The sequence below is a fragment of the Girardinichthys multiradiatus genome, chromosome 8 (assembly GCF_021462225.1).
Source record: "Girardinichthys multiradiatus isolate DD_20200921_A chromosome 8, DD_fGirMul_XY1, whole genome shotgun sequence".
Lineage (NCBI taxonomy): Eukaryota > Metazoa > Chordata > Actinopteri > Cyprinodontiformes > Goodeidae > Girardinichthys > Girardinichthys multiradiatus.
In genome coordinates this window covers 35349856-35370215 of record NC_061801.1, presented here as the reverse complement: position 1 = coordinate 35370215, position 20360 = coordinate 35349856, and the positions used below count along the sequence as shown (strand labels likewise).

Sequence of the window (20360 nt, the reverse complement as noted above, 5' to 3'; positions counted from 1 at the left end):
AGCCTCAGGTTTTCTTTCAGGGTTGTATTAAGCTCACTCCATCTTCCCATTACCACTGACCAGCTGACCTGTCCCTCCTTAAGAAAAGCATCCCCTCAGCATGATGCTGCCACAACCATGTTTTAGTGAGGCAATGGTATATTCATGTTCAGGCAAGAAGGTCCCAAAATGCTGACATTTGATTCCACATGATTGCTGTGTCATTCATGCAAACTGATAAGGTCTGTTTAGGCAGATTAGACAAGCCATTACTTCATCACACTTTATCATTTTGGTTACGGCAAACCCAAGCTCGAAGAGTTAACACTTCAGGCGCTCGGAGTCCAGAACCCTTTCCCCCGACAACACCCCACCCCTGCCATGCCCTGCAGCCACCTGTTTTCATGGCTATCCCGGTAACGATCTGCTGTAGTTGAAGCATGGCAGGGGTGATTAAAAGGGGGTCTAAAAAGACAGGAAAAAACGAGGAGTGGGGGGGGACTCCCATTTATAATTCATGTCAAGAGAAATATCATCAGCGGTGTGCCGCTTGGAATGAATTATTGATTGTGTCTTGGACGCTTTATGTAAAAACTTGCAGATGAGGGTGGTCCTGATGGACGGTTAGGTAAGGTAGGGGAGCAAGGGGATGGAAGTGGCAGCTACAGAACTACTTGGGAGAACCGAGGAACGGAGTACCCTGGGTAAAGAAGACAAATTCTCCTCTTGGAGACGAAAGAAACTGTTGGGTATTTGAGTTGTACTGAAAGAAAGTATGATTTTTATAAGGAAAGGTAATAGGAAGTAAACCATATTGTGAGCCCATTTTCTGTTGCATCATATTTTGTTGCAATAATTTCTTCCAGTGATAGGAGAGATGGTAAAATGAGAACCAACTTTAGGGAGATAACCATAGGATTTACTGGCATATTATATGCACACACATCTAACACCTTCAGACAAATGTAAACACATTTCACCATACGTCTCAAAACACTTAACCCTCTATACAAGGCCAGATAACCATCCACTTAAAACCCCACTCAGGTACGGACAGTGAAGAACTGCTGCTGAGGACGTGGTCACTAATGGAAGGGGACGGATTCATCTGAACTGCTGACCCTGGCTGCTTGACCCCTGAACGTTCTTCCTCCATCACTTACAGCAATTCTCTTTCCAGCTCGAGTCCAACAAGCGCAGATTGCTACCTTTTCTCTGGTTGTGGAAATCAGTAGCAACACCTTTGTAAATTCAACACCTCAGTTCTACATAAACTGCCACTGTTGTCAAGGGAGTAAACATGAATTACTTTCAAACCCAAGACTCCTATAGAATGCAGTTCATATATTCTCTTTAAAATAAAAGCATTAATGTTTCATTAAGTGGTAAATTGCAAAAGGAATTTTCTAGTGGATCTAATCTAGGCATTAAAAAAGGACATTATGGGTTTTCAAAATAAAGGCTCTAGACACCCTTCGATATAAAAGCCTCAATATTTCATTGAGAACATTCTTGCAAAAGTAGGTTCCACATTACTATAGGACTAAACCATTGCTATGAAAAAATAAGGTGGACCTTTCAAAATAAAACTTGTCCTAAAAGACTGAATATTTTATAGTTATTATTGCAGATGCAATTGTTGGTTTAAAAATACTCTTCCAAATAAAAGTCTTTGTTTTCCATAGGATAGATTATTGGAACTCGAGGTTCCACATTATTAATGTTCCAAAACCAGGCATGAGAAATAATATTGTACATCTAAAGACACTTAAAGATTAAATGCTAAAGATGTAAAACAGTCATTAAAAAGAGATTAACTTGGGCTTTCAAAATAAAGCAGAGATACAGTTCAAAATAGAAACCTAGATTATAGCAAATACGGGCTGCTCGGTGGTGCAGTTGGTAGCACTTGCAGCAAGAAAGTCCTGGGTTCGACTCCCAGAAAGGGGTCTTTCTACATGGAGTTTGTATGTTCTCCCCGTGCATGCCAGGGCTCTCCCCAGGTACTCCGGCTTCCTCCCACAGTCCAAAAACATGACTGTTAGGTAAATTGGTCTCTCTAAATTGCCCTTAGGTGTGAATGAGTGTGTGCATGGTTGTTTGTCCTATGTGTCTCTGTGTTGCCCTGTGATGGATTGTGACCTGTCCAGGGTGTACCACGCCTCTCGCCTGTAGGCTGCTGGAGATAGGCACCAGCTTCCCTGTGATCCACCATGGAATAAGCGGTATAGAAGATGAATGAATGAATTATAGCAAATATAGATTCTGAATTATTTATTAACTAAGCAACTGCATGAGAAAGAGATTGTTGACCTTTTGAGAAAAAGGTTAAAGATGTTCCTCAAAATAAAAGCCTCCATTTTTGAAACCCTTTTCAAAATAAAATCCTTGCTTTTGCTTGACTGAATTACTACAAGGGAAAAACCAGACAACAAATATTTATTATTGTTTTGTGGTTTGCCAGAAAAGGCAATACTTTTGTAGTTTATAAGTTAATAATCTTGTTCTAAGAACTTATCTTTTATGACCTCTTTAGATGAAAAAAAGGCTGACAAAAGGTCAAAAAGTTCTGTCAATGTTCTGTATGATGAAACTTGTCAGTGATAAAAATGACCACAAGCGTGCTGAGGGACAGGCACGTTTCAGATGCAGCACTGGGCGTGGATACTAAAGAACCGGCTATTTTCAGCCACAGAGCGCAGAAAAGGAAATGAAACGGAGCAGAGTTCAGCGTGCACGGATTTTGGGGCAGCCAGAGAGGGTAATCAAACACCGCCGTCCAATGGCAATCACGTCGCCTCGACACAATAGTGGCTCGCCTGCCCGCTGGCTCAGTCTTAGCACAACAGTCTCTCGCAGAGGGAGAGGTGTGAGATGAATGAGCACGAAGTAGAGGACAGTGAGGAATGGGAGGAGATGGATGGGGAAAAAGAGAGGGAGAGAAAAGCAGCTGAATGGGAGCGCTTGCTACAAATTAAATCTGGGGGTTGGTGTTGTTTGAACTGAGTTTCCTTCATGTTATAACACATTGTCTGTCTGAAGGTGGGTTTGGATTAGTTGACAACAGACTGGAGTAAAATGAGCTGTGATGTAGGTCAAATTAGTGGAAGAGTACAAAAAGCTCCTCTTTGGGAGTATCTGGCAAATACTTTCGATTAGCAGAAAATAGCTTTAAATGTGCAAATTCATACCTAAAATTACCGTGCCTGCTATACTATTTGAACTTTTTCGCATTTTTTTACAAAACAACCACAAACTTCATTGTATTAATAGGATTTTTTGTGACAGACTAACAAAAGCTAGTGCATAATTGTAAAGAAAGTGTTCCCCTGAACCGCCTTTTGTAGTTTGTAGAACCACCTTCTACTGTAACTACAGCTCCCAGACTGTTGAGGTATGTCTCCATCAGCTTTGCAAATTCAGAGACGAAAGTTTTGCCCATTTTATTGACAAAATGTTTCGATCTAAGCAATTCTCTTGTAGCTCAGTCTGTATGTTTAGGGTTGTTGTCCTGTAAGGTAAACTTCCAACCCCAGTTTAAAGATTCTCTAACATGTTTTCTTCCAGGACTGTCCTGTATTTCACTCCATCTTTCTTCCCATCAACTCACAATAGCTTATCTGTCCTTGTTAAAGAGAAAAACATCCCCACAGCATGATGCTACCACTGCCATGTCTCACTGTGAATATGCAGCATTAGTTTTCGACCACAAAACGTTTTTAATCTTGGCCAAAAGGCTCCATTTTGGTCTAATCTGTCCAAAAACAGGACTTTTTATGCCTTTCTTTTGACATTTGCCTTTTCTTGCCACTCTTTCAAGAAGGCCATAGCTGTGGAGTCCACAGCTAATATGCATGCAACATGCATGCTCAATATGGAGGACTGCTGCAAAGTCAATGTAAGTAACTGCCCATTGCGGCTACATGCTAATCTAGGAGGAGTGAACGCTGCATGTTACTGACTCGATGCAATCTGCTGGGTTTCCTTAGATAGATATACTGTTTAACCAATATGAATGATAAAGTGAAATTGACTACACTGTATGATAGTTAGGATTAGTTGGAATGTATGTACCTGACTTGGAATCAGTATGATTCGATTGAAATGACTGTAAAGTGTAGATCTGGCGCTATATAAATGAAATGAATTGAAATAAATTGAATGATTTTAGAAGGCAATTGGTTGCACTAGACTTTATACACATATAACACATATTCATATAAACCATTTTACTTTCTTTCCCCTTCATATTTCTGTGTACTCTGTGTTGGTCCATCAACTAAAAATTCCAGTAAAAGACATTAAAGTCTATGGTTGTAATGTTTCAGAAATGTATTTATAATAAATATAAATATAAAAAATTAGCTTAAGGGGTAGGTTTATGCAAGGTAGCGCATCTGTATGCTGTGAATTTTGCCCGCCATCACATAAAGCATCTCTGCCAAACAGCATCTATTTTAATGTCGAAGGACCAATTTCCATTCCAATGCAGCGCATAAATAAAATCAATTCACCTTGACACTGTATCATCGAGTCAGTGAACATCACTTTGATGGCTCGGACACTTCACGAGCCAGTTGCGTCTCTGAGGCTGTTCTGGTGAGATACAAACGGATGCATTTCAAACAAACGATGCAACTTCCTTTAATGAAGACTACAAAGCTGTCAGAGAGCTTCCTTCCTCCGCTGCTCACAGAAGGAAAATTACCAAACTGTTGATAGATGGCTAACAGGTGCAGGCTAATTATGCTAATCATGGCAACAGCCAAATAAACTGATTGCCATGTTCATTTAAATGACAGCAATGTTCCTTTGGTGGCTAATTAAAATAGGTTTGGAGACAGGAAACGAGGCGGCTGGGTTTGAAGAAGAGAGAGGAGGTGTTTAAATAAAAGCCTTCTCAGGGGTCTCCTGTAATAAGCTGTATTTCATTGGTTTAATGATGTCATAATGAATTTCTAATGATGGGGGATGGGTTAAAGTGAAAGAAGAGATGAGTGGTGAAATGGGCACAAAACCATAGATTTGACATCTGCAAAAAGAGTGCTAACAAGGGAGCTGGAGTTCATGCTAATGCAAAGTAATGAAAATAAAAATTAGTAGAGGACATCGAGCCAGTTACGTGCTCCATCTGGTTTAGTACTAGCCCAATGGGAAGGCAAAAGGGAGGGTTTGAAGGCGCAATTACTTTTTATCAGCACAGCGCCTTGACAGCCTTGGTCTCCCTTTCCTGGTGACCTGGGAAAAGGCATCATTAGAGGAATAGGAGGCCAGGAGGGTTGACTTCTGGGTCCCCTGGCAGCCGGTGTGAAGGTGTGAAAGGTGAATAGGGGGCCGATTAATGTTTATAGAAGTAGTAAAAAAACCAAAAAAGCCAGTTCTTTGGTTTCTTTCACATTCACATTTGCTCTCTATTGCTGCGTTTCAAGCACCCTTCACTTTTTATTCTAACCAATATATATTGCTAAACCTTTGCAAAACTATTATTTGCTCCTTCAATGTACCAGCATGACTCAGGAAAAATGCTTTATTTTCATAGAAGTAGAAAATCTGACAAAACCGCCAAAAACTCAAAGCAAATCTATCAACTCTCCTCATGCTTGAACCAAAGCATTAGCAATTCACATTCACCAATATATCTCAACCAGGACATGGGTCAATTACCAGTATATTATGGTATAACAGTGGGTACACCCAAAAGTTATGGTTTCCAAACCATTCCTACCATTTTCTGCAGTTTAAAACAAAGATGCAGAGATCAGACTTTTCTTGGCGATACCAACGTCCAGTTAATTTGTGGTTTTACGTTCCAATTCAGAGTCTAACAGATTCAGATTTTTTCATCTATAATAACAAATACAATTTTAAAAACTGTCACAGATTTTTGATGGATGTTGATCTTTTGAATACAACAGAAATGGAAGGAATTACAAGAATAGCTTCTGTGATACATTTCAGCATTTATAACCATTTACAATTTTTATGAACTGTAAAGAGATGCAACAAAGTACATCCTGTCGGTTGATGTGTTTTGTTGATCAGAGAATGGTGGGAGATCTAAGTTTTTATGCATTTACTAAATACAGGGGGGTCTATATTTGACCATAACGTGCCAATCAAGGGAAAAAGGATCAATTCCAGTCTTTGGCCAGTTAACTGGTGCATATATTGTAGGGCAATATTAGGAAAACGTTTGATATAAGTATGGTGAATAACACAAAAATGATGAGACTTGTGATAAAATTCAGTAAAACGTATAAATGTATTTCTGTTTTGGGTTTATATTGAAACCGGATAATTCTTAATGAGTTGACCACCTTACCACCCTTTTTCCTTACTTGAGCATTAATTAGATACTCTCACTAAATATTCTACAGACACAGAGATCTTGATTGCATGGTGCTACTTAATGAATAGCTAACGTTTACTGCAGTCCAAGCAGTAAATGCATGCAGCTGTTTGGAACACCAGAGTATCACGGTGTTGCCCCTGCCCTACCTATTGCCATTTCCAGCCCCGAAACACATGGACAATCTTGGTGTGGAAACAGAATGAGCAGCACCCTCTTACTAGGTAGCACCGTCTTGAAACTAAAGATGGTAAGCTAACAGTAACATTCTGCAAAGAAAGCCTGTGTGGACTGGCTTTCCGAGGAGATAACCCAACTAAATAACCAGCTAATATGAGCTTGTAATGCTTGTATTGATTTAACACGGAGCGGAATCCCAAATAGTGTCATATTTTGCACAATAAGCATTTTAAACTGTTTTCTGTTTTTAATAAAACAGATTAGATAATGTTATGTCATTTATACGGTGAAACCATGGTTCTTTTACTCCAGGTTGTCACACAACATGAATCTCATGTAGGCCCATTAGAAAACACCAATCAGTGAATAACACTGAGATCACTATTGTTAAGTAGGTACCTGTTTGGGTATCCCAAAGACTTATGACCAGTTAAGACATTGACAGGCAACTAATAAAGGTATCCCAGAGTTTGGTTATAGAGGTACGATCGCTATGGCGAGGGGCGGTGGGGGTTTAAAGTGGATGTAAACCCACTGCTACTTTCCTGGCCTGACAGGTGTGCCAAACACAAAGCAGTTAGTAAAATTTTGACCACTAATACTGGACAACTGCTCAATTTAATATTTAAACAAGAACAATGAGAGGGAATTTATAAAGAGTGTCTGGTACACAGGCTTTATAAAGTTTTGTAGACAAAAACATGATGCTGTTGTGTTAGTCAAGATTATCATAGTGTGGGAATGTCATATCTGCTCCGTTCACAACAGCATAGAAAGACTTTCAGGAACACTGCTGTTGTCTTTGGAGAGAAGGACCTATGGATTGCATAAAAAATTACTGTCGTCAATGAGAATCTGATAAAAGCTCAATCAATAGCAAAGCTAAAAAGTCAAGAATCTCAATGGGCGTGTTATGATTAAATTGACACTAGAGTAAACCTGTTCTTTATGTTTTTCTACTTGCTTTCTTTAAAATATAATGCTCAGATTGTGAGCCCTTGTTTCTCTCTTATTGATGAGAATATATGTTCTTCATTTCATGTTGATGTGTGGATCCACAGAGAAAACAACCTGCTGAGGTGACACCAGAAGAAAGACCTCAGGATGGGCATGAATGAAAGACCTACCTTTACTCTCTGTTTCTGAGGAATTCTTACCATTTAAATGTATGCTACATCACAGGGATCTACTCTGTTCAATATATTATAATGTGATGTTTGGCCTTAATGGAAAATCAATTGTGAGACAAGCCCGCCACTGCAGAGACCATACTAAAGCAATTTCCAAATTGACATATGGAGGGCCTGTGTGATTGATTCTGACTGCTGTTGGATTTTAATACCATTCACTGCGAGCTCATTGACTGTCAGACGTCGTCTTGTGGTTTATCTACAAACTGCCAAGTGAGTCCCCGTCTCGTTTTTCTTCTCGCTCATCGTTTTTCTGCTCCTTCTTCGTCTCAGTGCATGCTCCAGAGAGTTGATAAGTTTGGATTACAACAGATATGTTTGATAAATGAGCAGAAGACCTTCCACAAATAACAGAAGCTAACAGTTTGTTCATACTTCAGCCCCCTAGTTTTAATGGTAACACATGCTTGTTCAGATGAAATGGTGCATTATTAACGTTCCCAGCTGCATCAGCTGTCATCATGAATTAAATGACACCATGCCATTACTAACAGCGTACAGGCTCAGAGAGGTTCTCACCTTGTAACCCAGCTTTCTGTGTGGAACTACACACAGTTTGGAAAAAAGGATTAGAAAGAGAAGTAAAACACTCTGCTTTTGGCTGAATCTAACAGGAAATGCTTATCCTGGATTACAGACCAATCTCTTCCTTTGTAATTTGCCGGTTTTTGCAGATCTGTAACAGAAACGATCCTACAGGGTATTTATTTAGCTTCCTTAACCTTTTCAGACCTGATGCCACAGGGAGACACAAGGTTTTAGTAAAACATACAACGTATCCAGCATAAACAAAGACAAACCTTTTAATATGCTTAACAAGATGACCGGTTTCGCCATCCTTGAGTCATCAGTCAAATCATTAGGTAAACAACACACCATCCATCCCTGAAACGACATGATCAATCCTTGCATCCATCCATTCATCCATGCATCCAACCATCAATATGTCTTCCATTCATGGCTCCATCATCCATAGTCCTCCCATCCATCCACCCATGCATCAACCCAACCACACATATACAGTCTGATAGTAGAGCACATCTGGTAGTAGATTAACTTGAGCAGAATCCTCACTGTAGTAATCCTTCAATGTGGAACAGTCTACACTGGCTCAATTTCATGCCATTAAATATTAAAATTCAAATAAATTAATGAATTTGTTTGCAGCAGATTATTTAGAAGCTATTTTAACATTAAAAGTGTCCACATCAGCCTTCTTTCCTGAGTTAAAGACAGACCTTTGTGGGCAGCTGTCACATGATTACGCATTTAATTAAATACAATAGTCCCGTTTGTCATCCCATAAAAACTCCCTTTAAAAATGATTCGATTCTCAACACACTGTAGCTCTAGGCTGCCGAGTTTAAAAGGTACAACAGCACATTGAGCATCTTGAACCAAACTTTGAAGCCTGTTCACAGGTTACAGGGCAGGGCTCCGCCACAACATGAAAAAACAGCCCTGCCAGAGCCTGTTCAGGGTTGGTCGGTTTGCTTTGCCAAAGCCAGACAGCCTTCACAGAGACATGTCATCACACCACTTTTTTAAATTTCCATCATGACCCGTGTTGTGGTCCCAACACCCACGTTTAAACTTGAATACTCTGAATTTCTGTAGAAAGTTTCACAGATCACAGGGTTTGTCTCATTTCACTTCCAAGGCAAGGTATTAATATAACAAGTAAGGTCAATATTTCATGCTTTACAAGAAAACATCAGTGATTTTGAATTGTTTTAGGAAGGTTGAACCTCATTTTTCCGCTGCTGAAAGGTAAATGTGAAGATTATTTTAAGTAGAATGCAGGTCAGTGGTAGTAAAATACCCAACAATCTTCAGCAATTAGTCTGTAAAATGATTACATTAATGCAGATGTGAACAAAATGTGCAAAAGTGCAGAAACAAACTAATCAAAAAAACAAAAAACATTTCGATCTTCAAGCAAAAAAATCTATTGGAGGGAAAATTAACACAAACCAAGAAAAAGACCTCATGACTTCCATACCTCAGTGTTCACACCCTAAACTAATACTTTGTTGAAGCAGATTTACTTATCTGCATTCAGGAATGTTCCATTGTGTTGAAGCCATTTTGTGTTGATCTTATTATAAATGCTTGGGCTCACTCTGATTCAGATAAGTTATATCGCTCTCCATCTTCAGATTTCTAGCAGACACCTGAAGGTTTTCAGGTTAGAAACTGACTGGTTTTTGAAACTGTTCAGATGATGCGACCACCACCATGTTTTACCGTGGTTCTAGTGTTCTTTAGTGGTGTTCAGTGATGATTTGGTACCAAACATAGCTTTTTGGACTTGGAGCTCATCACTGGTCAGTAACTATAAGAATAATTTATTTGCTGTTTTTCTATTAATTATTGAGAGTGGTATAAATATTTTTTGCATGCTATGTTTTCATAAAATGTAAATAAAAACCTTTTTTAATTGATACTCGTTTTACATTGTTTTATTACATTTTCTAAGATGCCGTCTCATTTAATATCAGAAACCAATTTCTTGGCTGAATGAAAATAATTTTAATCTAAATCTGCCTTAACTGTAATTCTGTTGATTTTTTTTTTTTGTTCACCTGACTAATACATTTGTAAAAATAGATAATATATGATTTTTCCTCAAGCAATGGCTTAAAGGACTCAATTGGATAAATGTGAAAAGAAATCCTACTGGAACAGCTGAACTTTACTTCAGGTTAATCAGGGTCACTATAACTGATTGGAGATGGGAACTCAAGAAGACTTTGTCAAAAACAATGCTTCAAGAACATTTTATTTTCATGCACCCTCGTATTTATTTTGCCTACTAACACATTTGTTTACTTTTTAGTTGGAATTTACAGGATTACATCACATTAAAGGTTAACAAAGGTTTGAAATGACCTTGCATGATCTCATTTTTACAACCCAGAAACTTATCATTTTATCAGGGGTGTGTGATGTTTTATACCAATAATATTTTGAAAGAAAATCCCATATAGACATGCTAAAAAAAATGTTTCTCTTTTTCATTGGTGTAGGTTTTGTCTCTGGTCATTCAGTGACATGAGATGAGATTTGTGTTACATTTAATGCTCATCCAAGCTCTCAGCGCCACATCGGGGGGTTCATGTAACAGAAGGATTTGGGTCTGAACTACTTTTAAACTCATGCAAAGCACAAAGGGACTCTTAGCTGCACTTTAGAACTCATACATGCCTGTACTTTACATGCACACATACATCCAACACTTAAAGAATGCCCAAACAGCAAAAATAACATCAACAATTCTCTCTGGGGCATCTGTAGCATCTTCAATTCAACTGGATAGCTGCAAAATTCAGTGTCATTAAACGCTTGTAAAGCTATAAGAAGCCAGTCCGTCTAGTCCAACATCATCTAATATTAAAACTGTTACATGGTAAATTAGAACACAGGCTTCCGGAAATACCACAACAGTTGGGTGAGTTAGAAATCCCAACAAATATCTACAAACAAACTGTTTTTTTTACTCACCTTGCCAAAGTCTCTGACGTCAAAAAGGTCAAACGGGTCGAAAAGTTCACTGTTCCTCAAGCCGAATTTGTCATGGCACACTTTAAGAAATGTCCGGATGTTCTTCAGACACAGGAACTATAAAGAGAAACAAAACACAGCATGGCATAAGAGTGTGCATAAAAGCATCTCCAGATAATTCTTGCTACAATGAAAATATTAAATCCTGCCTGCCTGTGTTGTACCAGCATGATCTATCTAGAAGAATATTTAGGAACATGTTCCACCAGTCTGGCTACAATCTACCAGCAATGCTGCACCATTTTTGTGAATTTTTATCTTTTAATTTAAAGATGAAGGCACTTTGTAGTCGATCTGTTCCTGCTGCATGAGGTACTACTCAGCACAAACAGTTGCTTAGGAGCCTCAAGGACTGCCTATCTAATCCAAACAGCCACAGATGAACATGTCCTCCAATGTCTTATCAACACACAAAGCATCTCCGGATATGGTCTTCAGCAAAACCCTGCCCAGGTTGGATGAGACTTGTAATTAAAAGATCAAAACTCAATCTGTCAAACAACAGCCACTGAAACTACCTTCTGCTCCAACATTTAGTGAGATGTTTAGGAGGCGGAACGAAAGCACTCCGCTTAGGATCTGTACGCATCGGGCAAAACTGATGCAGAAGTATGGAACTTCTAATATCATCTACTAACGATACCATTTACTTCAAGATCTTCTCAGCATTAGATGATTTTCATTGGATTTAGGTTCACAGATGGAGATGGCTGGAGAAGAAGGTTGATTTTGTGTCTGGCAAACCATTTCTGTGCTGATGTAGTTATGCTGTGAAACCATTGTCCTGATGAAGGATACAACTTTCAGCTTTCTGACAGGATTTTATATTAGGTTTCCTTGTGTTTAAGGTGTTCATGGTGCTATCCACATTACCATGATCTCTAGGACATTTGGAAGTAAAGCAGTGACCCCATGTTTATGTTTGCGATAGATTAAATGTAGGACATTTTTGTACAATCCTCCTCACTGTGTGTGGAGCAAAGATAAACCCTGGTCTTCGTCCAGCATTGTTTGTCACAGTTCCAGTTTTAACTTGTAGCTTTGGACAGGTTAAGCCGAGTTGCTACTTTTTTGCAGCCATTTCCTGAGGTATGAAGATAAACGTTAATTTTCTATAGCTGAACAGCATGTCCTCTTGTTTTTCCGGTTTTGAAGAGTCTCTTAAGAGAATTGGGCCACTGTGTTACATCATATTCATACCCCCAATTTAAAAAGGAAGTTATTAATTACTAATTAAATGTTTCAAGACACTCTGATCAACTTAGAAAAGTAAGGTAAATATTTTTTTAAAGGTTTTGAAATAAAAATATTTTTTTACATTGATTGTTAGTAGTTCAAACAAGTATTTCACTAGTTTCTTCAAAACAACTATTTTTTAAATACGTTTCTTTCCCGCTAATAAATGTTTTTTTTTTGTAAATTTCTCAAGTTTAGATTACGCCACTCCAATAAAATAATTGATTTTAAGGCTTTTTAACCCATTTTTACCCCATGTGCTATTAACTGTAGAGGGGGCTTCATGTCCCTTCATTGTTAATCTCTGCTTTCAGGTATGTTTACAGTCTGCTGAGGCAATACAAATACCTGAAACTAGACTGAGGGTGAAAAAGTGAATCTATCGAACATTGCTGAACCGATGAGCTGCCCCAGTCAATTTAACAGACAAAATTAATTCAGTGTAGCACAAAATATGCTTTTTGATCACTGACAACCAAAATAAAGCATGTGTGAAGTCAGAGACGCTTATTGGTCCAAATATCAATACTCTCAACGCTTACAATATTCAATCACACAGCCAAACCTTGCAGGCAAGAGCTCAGAACGATTAAAGCAATAATTATATATTTTATACATATATATATATACACACACATACATACATACACACATATATATATATATATATATATATATATATATATATATATATATATATATATATATATATATATATATATATATACACACACACACAATACCGGTGAAAAGTTTTTGGTCGTCTTTCAATGAACGTCTGGGAAGTTCTTTCAAGACTCTTTGGAAAACTATTCCAGGTGACCACCTCATGACGCTCAGGGAGAGACTGCTAAGGGTGCAAAACAGCATTCAAAGCAAAGGGCAGCAATTTTAAAGAATCTAAAGTATAAAAATGTTTCCAGTGATTACACACTTTTTGTTTATAACATAATCCCGTGTGTTCATTCATAGTTTGGTTGCCTTTGGTGAGAATTTACAATGTAAGTAATCATGAAAATAAAGAGACCCATTAAGTGTGAAAGTGTATCCAAAACGTTTGACCGGTATAGTTTATAATCAATTCTGGACTCCATCTCCGAACTTTCTGTTTGTGAAGAATCCATAACCTAGCATACAAATTCACACCCTGCCCTGATCTGCTCTTTCAGTACTGTGTGGTATGTGATACGAGCTGATGAGCAGGGAGCAGACTGCACTCATACAAGATCTGAGGCAAAGAGTATATATGGAATAAAAATGCTTGATTGCCTCGAATCTGCTAAAGGCTTTGACCACATACTTCATCTTCGTAATGGCTGTTGCGTAAGGCTGCCAGGACAGCCAGCAGCCTTCCAAGTTACATTTGAAGGTGGGTTAATGTTAGAAAGCAATCAAGGCAGCAACAATGGCACCAGAAGGTGTACAGGTACAAGCTTTTCCCGACACCGTCCTCTGTTATCAGCTGTCAGTCTGCTGTGTATGGTGGCCAAAGAAAGGAAAAAATCTACAGAACATTTCCCTTCTGGCAAAAAAGCACAAACAGGGCTTGGCTACCACAGAGATGAACGTCACTGGTGCTTTTAGGGTAACACCAATACTTGGCAAGATGGCGGCAGACATCATCTTATCTTACCCCCAAAACTACCTTAAAAAGAAGAAAATGGACAACAGTGCCTTAACTATATTACACATTTTGTCATATGGCCTTTTTTTGTTTGTTTTGGTTTTCCAACACTGCATATGTGCTCAAAATAACCTATTTTAAAACTAACTGCATGCTGTCTGGTGCATTACCCGTCAAGATGTGTGCAGTAGCACAATTTTCCCAGGGGTGGTGTGCACAAGCTGTTGACAAGAAAGTGTTGACAAAAACAATGGTTCTGATATATTCTATGCTGTCATTTGTGTAAAACACGCATGCTGGGCATGGAGGCTATTGGTCATTGATCATAAGTCATTGAAGACATTACCTTTTGACAAAGTCTGGGAAAATTGGTCATTTATGACACTGCTAAAATAACCTTTATGATGGTGGGCTTAGTTTATATTAATGCAACATCCTCAGTAACAACAGAGGGAAAGAAAACTAAAAAAATAAATAAACATAAAGAAGAAACGTGGATAATTTGTATTTTATGAGTTTTAAAGCTAATTACAATAAAATTGTATTTTTATGGCATCCCGAGAAATGTCTGCAGTTCATTCAAGCTCAGAGAGAGAAAGAGTGAAAAAGACTTTAAACTGATAACAGGAAGGCTGAATGGAGTGCAGCAAAGTCGCTCTGTTTGTCGTTGAAATTGCTCCGTTTGGAAATATTTAAACCTTTTCAGAAATCTTAGGAAATAAGTCAATCTTTCACAGCAACTTAGAAATAATACTTGGACATTCAAAGCTGTAAGGCCAGAAAACAATATGTTGAGTACTGTTTTTATTTCTTCTTATATTATAGCTCCTGAAGAGCAATCAGAGTTGGTGTCTCAGCAAAAGTAATTATGGTGACATAATGATAATGAAGACTCTTGAATCTTGACATCAGTATAAGAGGGTGAAACCCTTACAAAAACCAGATAACATTGCAGTATCAATCTATCTAATGCTAATTGCTACTGTTTTTCTGCATAAAATACATTGGATTAGGTGATGTTAATTTAAAACCAGAAGATTTTAAACTACAATATTTTAGCTCAAGGTTATCAAACGCCAGAATCTCAAATCAGTTCATTCCTAGGGAACACTGCTCTCCATTAAACCTTCCCAATGCCAGATGAGACAAAGTGTTTCTTTTCCTACATCTGATTCTGAGAGGTCATATTTACCTCAGACTGATGTTCTAATTAGCTTTCAAAAAGCTAAATCCAGCTCAGTGTTGCCGCAGTTATTCTTGGTTTGCCAGGTATTTTATGATCTTTCTGTTTGCTTCTCTGGGCCACACCTGAGAGCCTCGCCGATTCATTCTCATTCATATGAGCACATCATCTCAGTCTCAGTGTCACGGGTGCGAACCCCATAAGAGAGCCACACAGACTAGGAAAAAGAACTGCGATTGGTCGGCTTGCCAAAATGACATTTGCAGTTCAGCGGCAGAGGTTATCATGCCTGCAGATCCACTTGTGCTGCAGGGGGAGGGAAAAAAATGCTTATTTTCCCAACCCTGATATGAAAAGGTAACATTTGCAGACAAGAGAGAGGGAGAGAAAAAGGTTCTATGCAGATACGGATCAGGAGAGGGAAGATGTGTCTGACATTCTAATGTATGTTTGGCAATTCAAAAGCATAGGTAAGGTTAGGCAGAAAATGCTATGATCCAAGTAACAAATAAATAATATTCAAACATTTTAATGTAGTGTGCTAAGGGTGAGTGCACCTGGGTATATATATAACTGTATATGGTCGTCTCCATAGGCTGAGTCTGCCCTCTGCATAATTAATCTGGAATAACTTTACACATTCTGTGTCTCAGAAAATATGGATATTACAAAAGATTAATACAAATTAAAGCTGCAAGCAGCATTGAAGGCACTCACACCTGAGCACAACTCGGCCTGTGCAGCGACCGAGGGAGCCTGGCATCGACGGCTGCCGTTCAATTCCAAATGTCACCTCTAGGTGGCGCTGTGAGCATCATGTCATGATCTTCACTCATGCACAATTCTGGTCTGGCTAGATGTATTCAAAATTTGGGGGAAATCCGACCTTCCAGATGGAAGCTGCATTCACTTGTTTCTTAGTTGGTGGGGCTAAAGTGATGTCATCAATTGACTGTGTCAACATGTCCATCATTAACTCATGAACATGTATACTACATTTCAAGTGGATCCAATGATGTATGAGGGAGATAGAGCACTTGAAATGTCCTAGGTGGCACTGTTGATACAAATTCCAATGTAATCCAATAGAGCTTCTTTGGGGGCTGACAAAGATCAACCATATTTTTAGAGCCAAACGTATGGCCGTGGCGTGAAATCAGAATTCGCCACGCCATCATAGCCACACCCTCCTGCTAAAGCAGTCAGTACTGGAGACTGTCTTAGACCATCATGTTATCTGTTACTTGGGACAGTTTCACATTGATTAGGTGAAGAACATCAAAAATTGGCTCTCTAAAGGAAAACATGACAATTCCTGTTCTCAGGGGGCGGGGCTTCGATGATCTCAGCATCTGATCAGTGAATATTGTTCAGGGCCAGAGGCAGATCAATCTCAGAAGGTTTCAGGTCTCTGTGACTTTCCTTGTAGGAGCTATATCAATTTAGTCTTTTATGGCGAGAAGTCATATTTTGAGGCGTGGCCACGCCCACACGCTTTCATGTATCAAAAAGTTTTGATAATTTTTGATCCCCAATGCCCTAAGAGTATACTGAGTGATTTTCAAGTCTCTAAGTCAAAAGCTATACGAGGAGTTCGCTCAGATATGCGGGCAAAAAATCGAAAACCGGGGTCAAAATGGCAACTTCCATCCAAAATGGCCGACTTCCTGTCAAGTCTGGACCAACGCTCCAAGAGACTTTTTTGTAGGTCCTGAGATATTACATATGTGTACCAAATTTCAGATTCCTCTGTCAAAGCATGGCTTGGGGCTGATTTTAAAAATTTTCTAGGGGGCGCTGTGGACAAATTAGGCCACGCCCACCAAATATGTCACCTGATCTCTGTTGGGGACTGGACTAGGATCAATCACATTGAATTTGGTGCAGATCAGATGATATATGTGGAAAGTAAAGCCAAACGTATGGCCGTGGAGTGACGTCCAACTTCGCCGTGCCACCACGGTCACGCCCTTTTATGAAAAGTCACTGTGCTTCAAACGAAGTTAGACCCACTAGTTATCAGTCACCTGACACAGTTTCAAGTTGATTGAGTGTAGACAGCCAGATAGCGACCTTTCCCGGGAAAAAAAAAAGTGACTTCCTGTTTTTAGGTGGCGTGGCTTTGATGATGTCAGCATATGACCCCATGTGATCGTCGGGAACCTGAAGGTCCTCCTTCATGCCAACGTTGGTGTAATTTGGTGTTTCTTTGGGAAAGTTATTGCATTTTTTCATTTTGGGTGTGAACGCCATTTTCGTGCCCCAGCCACGCCCCCTGAACATGTCCAAAAACTCACAATTTTGATAACTTTTAACCCCCCATGCCTTAACTGCCTATTGACCAAATATAATGCCGATAGCTCAAAATCCTTAGGAGGAGTTCGTTAAAGTTTGAGGCTTAGTAAAAGTGAAAAAACTGCCAAAAATTGGCCTTCGGCCCAAAATGGCTGACTTCCTGTGTGTTTTAGGGCATACCCCAAAGAGACTTTTTTTTCTTGGTTTGAGGAGCTCTACCTGTGTGCCAAATTTCAGATCTTTACGAGTTCGGTTCGGCCTATCTCACGTTTGGGGGCGTGGCTAAGTGGTTTGGCCACGCCCTCTGACGATAACATTAAGGAACAAGAATTTCACACGGGGCACAATTTTGGGTAAAATCTTACGCAGGCAAGCACAATACAGTGAAGAAGGAAACAAGAAAGAAAGAAAGAGTTTTTTTGAGTTTAAAATTACCTTTATTTTTTCACATTGTATTTCACACCCTAACCATCAATAAATAAAAAAACACAAAATAATAATCCATAAAACAAAAAACATTCTAAATCAAAAAATCAAAAAGCAAAAACTAAAGATGCATCATCCACTGAACACAAAACATCATTAATACCCCACTTACTTACAAAGACAGCTATGTTCTTTGTCAACTGAAAGAAAGAAAGAAAGAAAGAAAGAAAGAAAGAAAGAAAGAAAGAAAGTTAGTTTGTATTTCATCTAATGTGGAGAGGAGCAAAATTCATGTTGCTTGAAGTGCAGTGTGACGTTTCCAGAAAAGCAAAAAAATAAGGTCAAAAAGAAAATGTGGATGCTTTGAAGAAACAAAAGTAAATTGGGAAAAGAAAAGGGACTTAAAAAGAGAGACACAAGATCCCAATTGTAGTTTGTCAGCTGGGTTTTAAAACAGTGGCTAGTGTGCACTGTTAAAGGCACAAGTTTGACTTCTCACTGAGGAGCAGACAGCTCTGAAAGAGGCAGACTAATTGTCTATAATACTGGCGGAGGGGAGCAGGTGGAAGAGGAGCAGCAAAGAGCAAAGAGTGAGGCAGCAAAGACTCAGAAAAAAGCCCTTTCACCATATCACCACGCTACACTGCACACAAAACAATGCATTATTCCTCTGAGAGGGTGGTCCTTGTCGACACACACTCCTACATGCTCATTTCCGAGGAGCTACAAATTAGAACTTTCACCTAAAAGTCGAACAACAGCAAATTACAGAAATGGGATGTGTGAAAAGTACAAAGGAACAAGGCTTGTTCTGCCAAAGCTGTAGATCTTCTCTGTCAGGACTGATGATGAGAATGATGAGGAGGCAAAAGTAAAAAAAAACAAAACAAGGGAAAACCTGTATGCAAACGTGAGGAATAGGTTCATAGATGCTATCTTGCAGGTAGATAAACAGATGAAACTCTTCAAACAAAGGAAATAAGCAGAACATCACAAGTGCTGAACCACAGACAAGTCTGCAAAAACAGAATCATGCAATCTGCTCAGGCTCTTCTCATATCCCTACTTTCATCACCTTGGAAAATGAGCAATTAGTGATAATTTAATAACATGTTTCACACCTAAAAGACATCACCGACCCCCTCCTGGACCCCCTGCAGTTTGCCTACAGAGCCAACAGGTCTGTAGATGATGCAGTCAACCTAGCCCTTCACTTCATCCTCCGGCACCTGGACTCCACAGGAACCTATGCCAGGATCCTGTTTGTCAACACCATCGTCCCAGCTCTGCTCCAGGAGAAACTCTCCCAGCTGAGTGTGCCCGACTCCACCTGTAGGTGGATAACTGACTTCCTGTCTGACAGGAAGCAGCGCGTGAGGCTGGGGAAGCACGTCTCTGACTCCCTGACCATCAGCACCGGTTCCCCCCAAGGCTGTGTTCTCTCTCCTCTGCTCTTCTCCCTGTACACCAACAGCTGCAGCTCCATTCACCAGTCTGTCAAGCTTCTGAAGTTTGCGGACGACACCCTGATCGGACTCATCTCTGATGGTGACGAGTCCGCATACAGATGGGAGGTGGACCATCTGTTGGACTGGTGCAGCCAGAACAACCTTGAGCTCAACGCTCTAAAGACAGTGGAGATGGTTGTGGACTTCAGGCAGAACCCAGCCCCACCTGCCCCCATCACCCTCTGTGACTCCACAATTGACACTGTGGAATCTTTCCGCTTCCTGGGAACCATCATCTCCCAGGATCTCAAGTGGGAGCCAAACATCAGCTCCCTCATCAAGAAAGCCCAGTAGAGGATGTTCTTCCTGCGGCAGCTGAAAAAATTAAACCTGCCAAAGACTATGATGGTGCACTTCTACACAGCCATCATTGAGTCCATCCTCACCTCCTCCATCACCATCTGGTACGCCGCTGCTACAGCCAAGGATAAGGGCAGGCTGCAGCGTGTCATTCGGTCTGCTGAGAAGGTGATTGGCTGCAGTCTACTGTCGCTCCAGGAACTGTACACCTCCAGGACCCTGAAGCGGGCAGGGAAGATTCTGGCTGATCCCTCCCACCCCGGTCACAGACTCTTTGAGACTCTCCCCTCTGGCAGGAGGCTGCGGTCCATCCGGACCAAAACCTCACGCCACAAGAATAGTTTTTTCCCATCTGCCACCAGCCTTGTTAACAAAGCCCGGAAACCACACTGACACTCCCCCTCCCCCCCCCCCCCCCCCCCCCCTTTTTTTTTTTGCTGACAGGACACCTGTAACCTGTAACTCTATGCGTTACATTAACGCTCAGCTTGGACTCCTGCTTTACTTGCACTGCCATACTTGCACA

At 39.9% G+C, this 20360-nt stretch overlaps 1 protein-coding gene across 12 annotated transcripts in view; it reads right to left on the bottom strand.

The window, feature by feature from the left end:
* The window catches only part of vav2 (vav 2 guanine nucleotide exchange factor), a 288765-nt gene that overhangs the window by 174239 nt on the left and 94166 nt on the right, over positions 1–20360 (bottom strand). For all 12 annotated transcript variants that reach the window (XM_047372613.1, XM_047372606.1, XM_047372608.1 and 9 more), the window contains one exon: positions 11203–11319. In XM_047372613.1, the coding sequence (XP_047228569.1) occupies positions 11203–11319 (117 nt within the window). The remainder of the gene's footprint in view (positions 1–11202; positions 11320–20360) is intronic.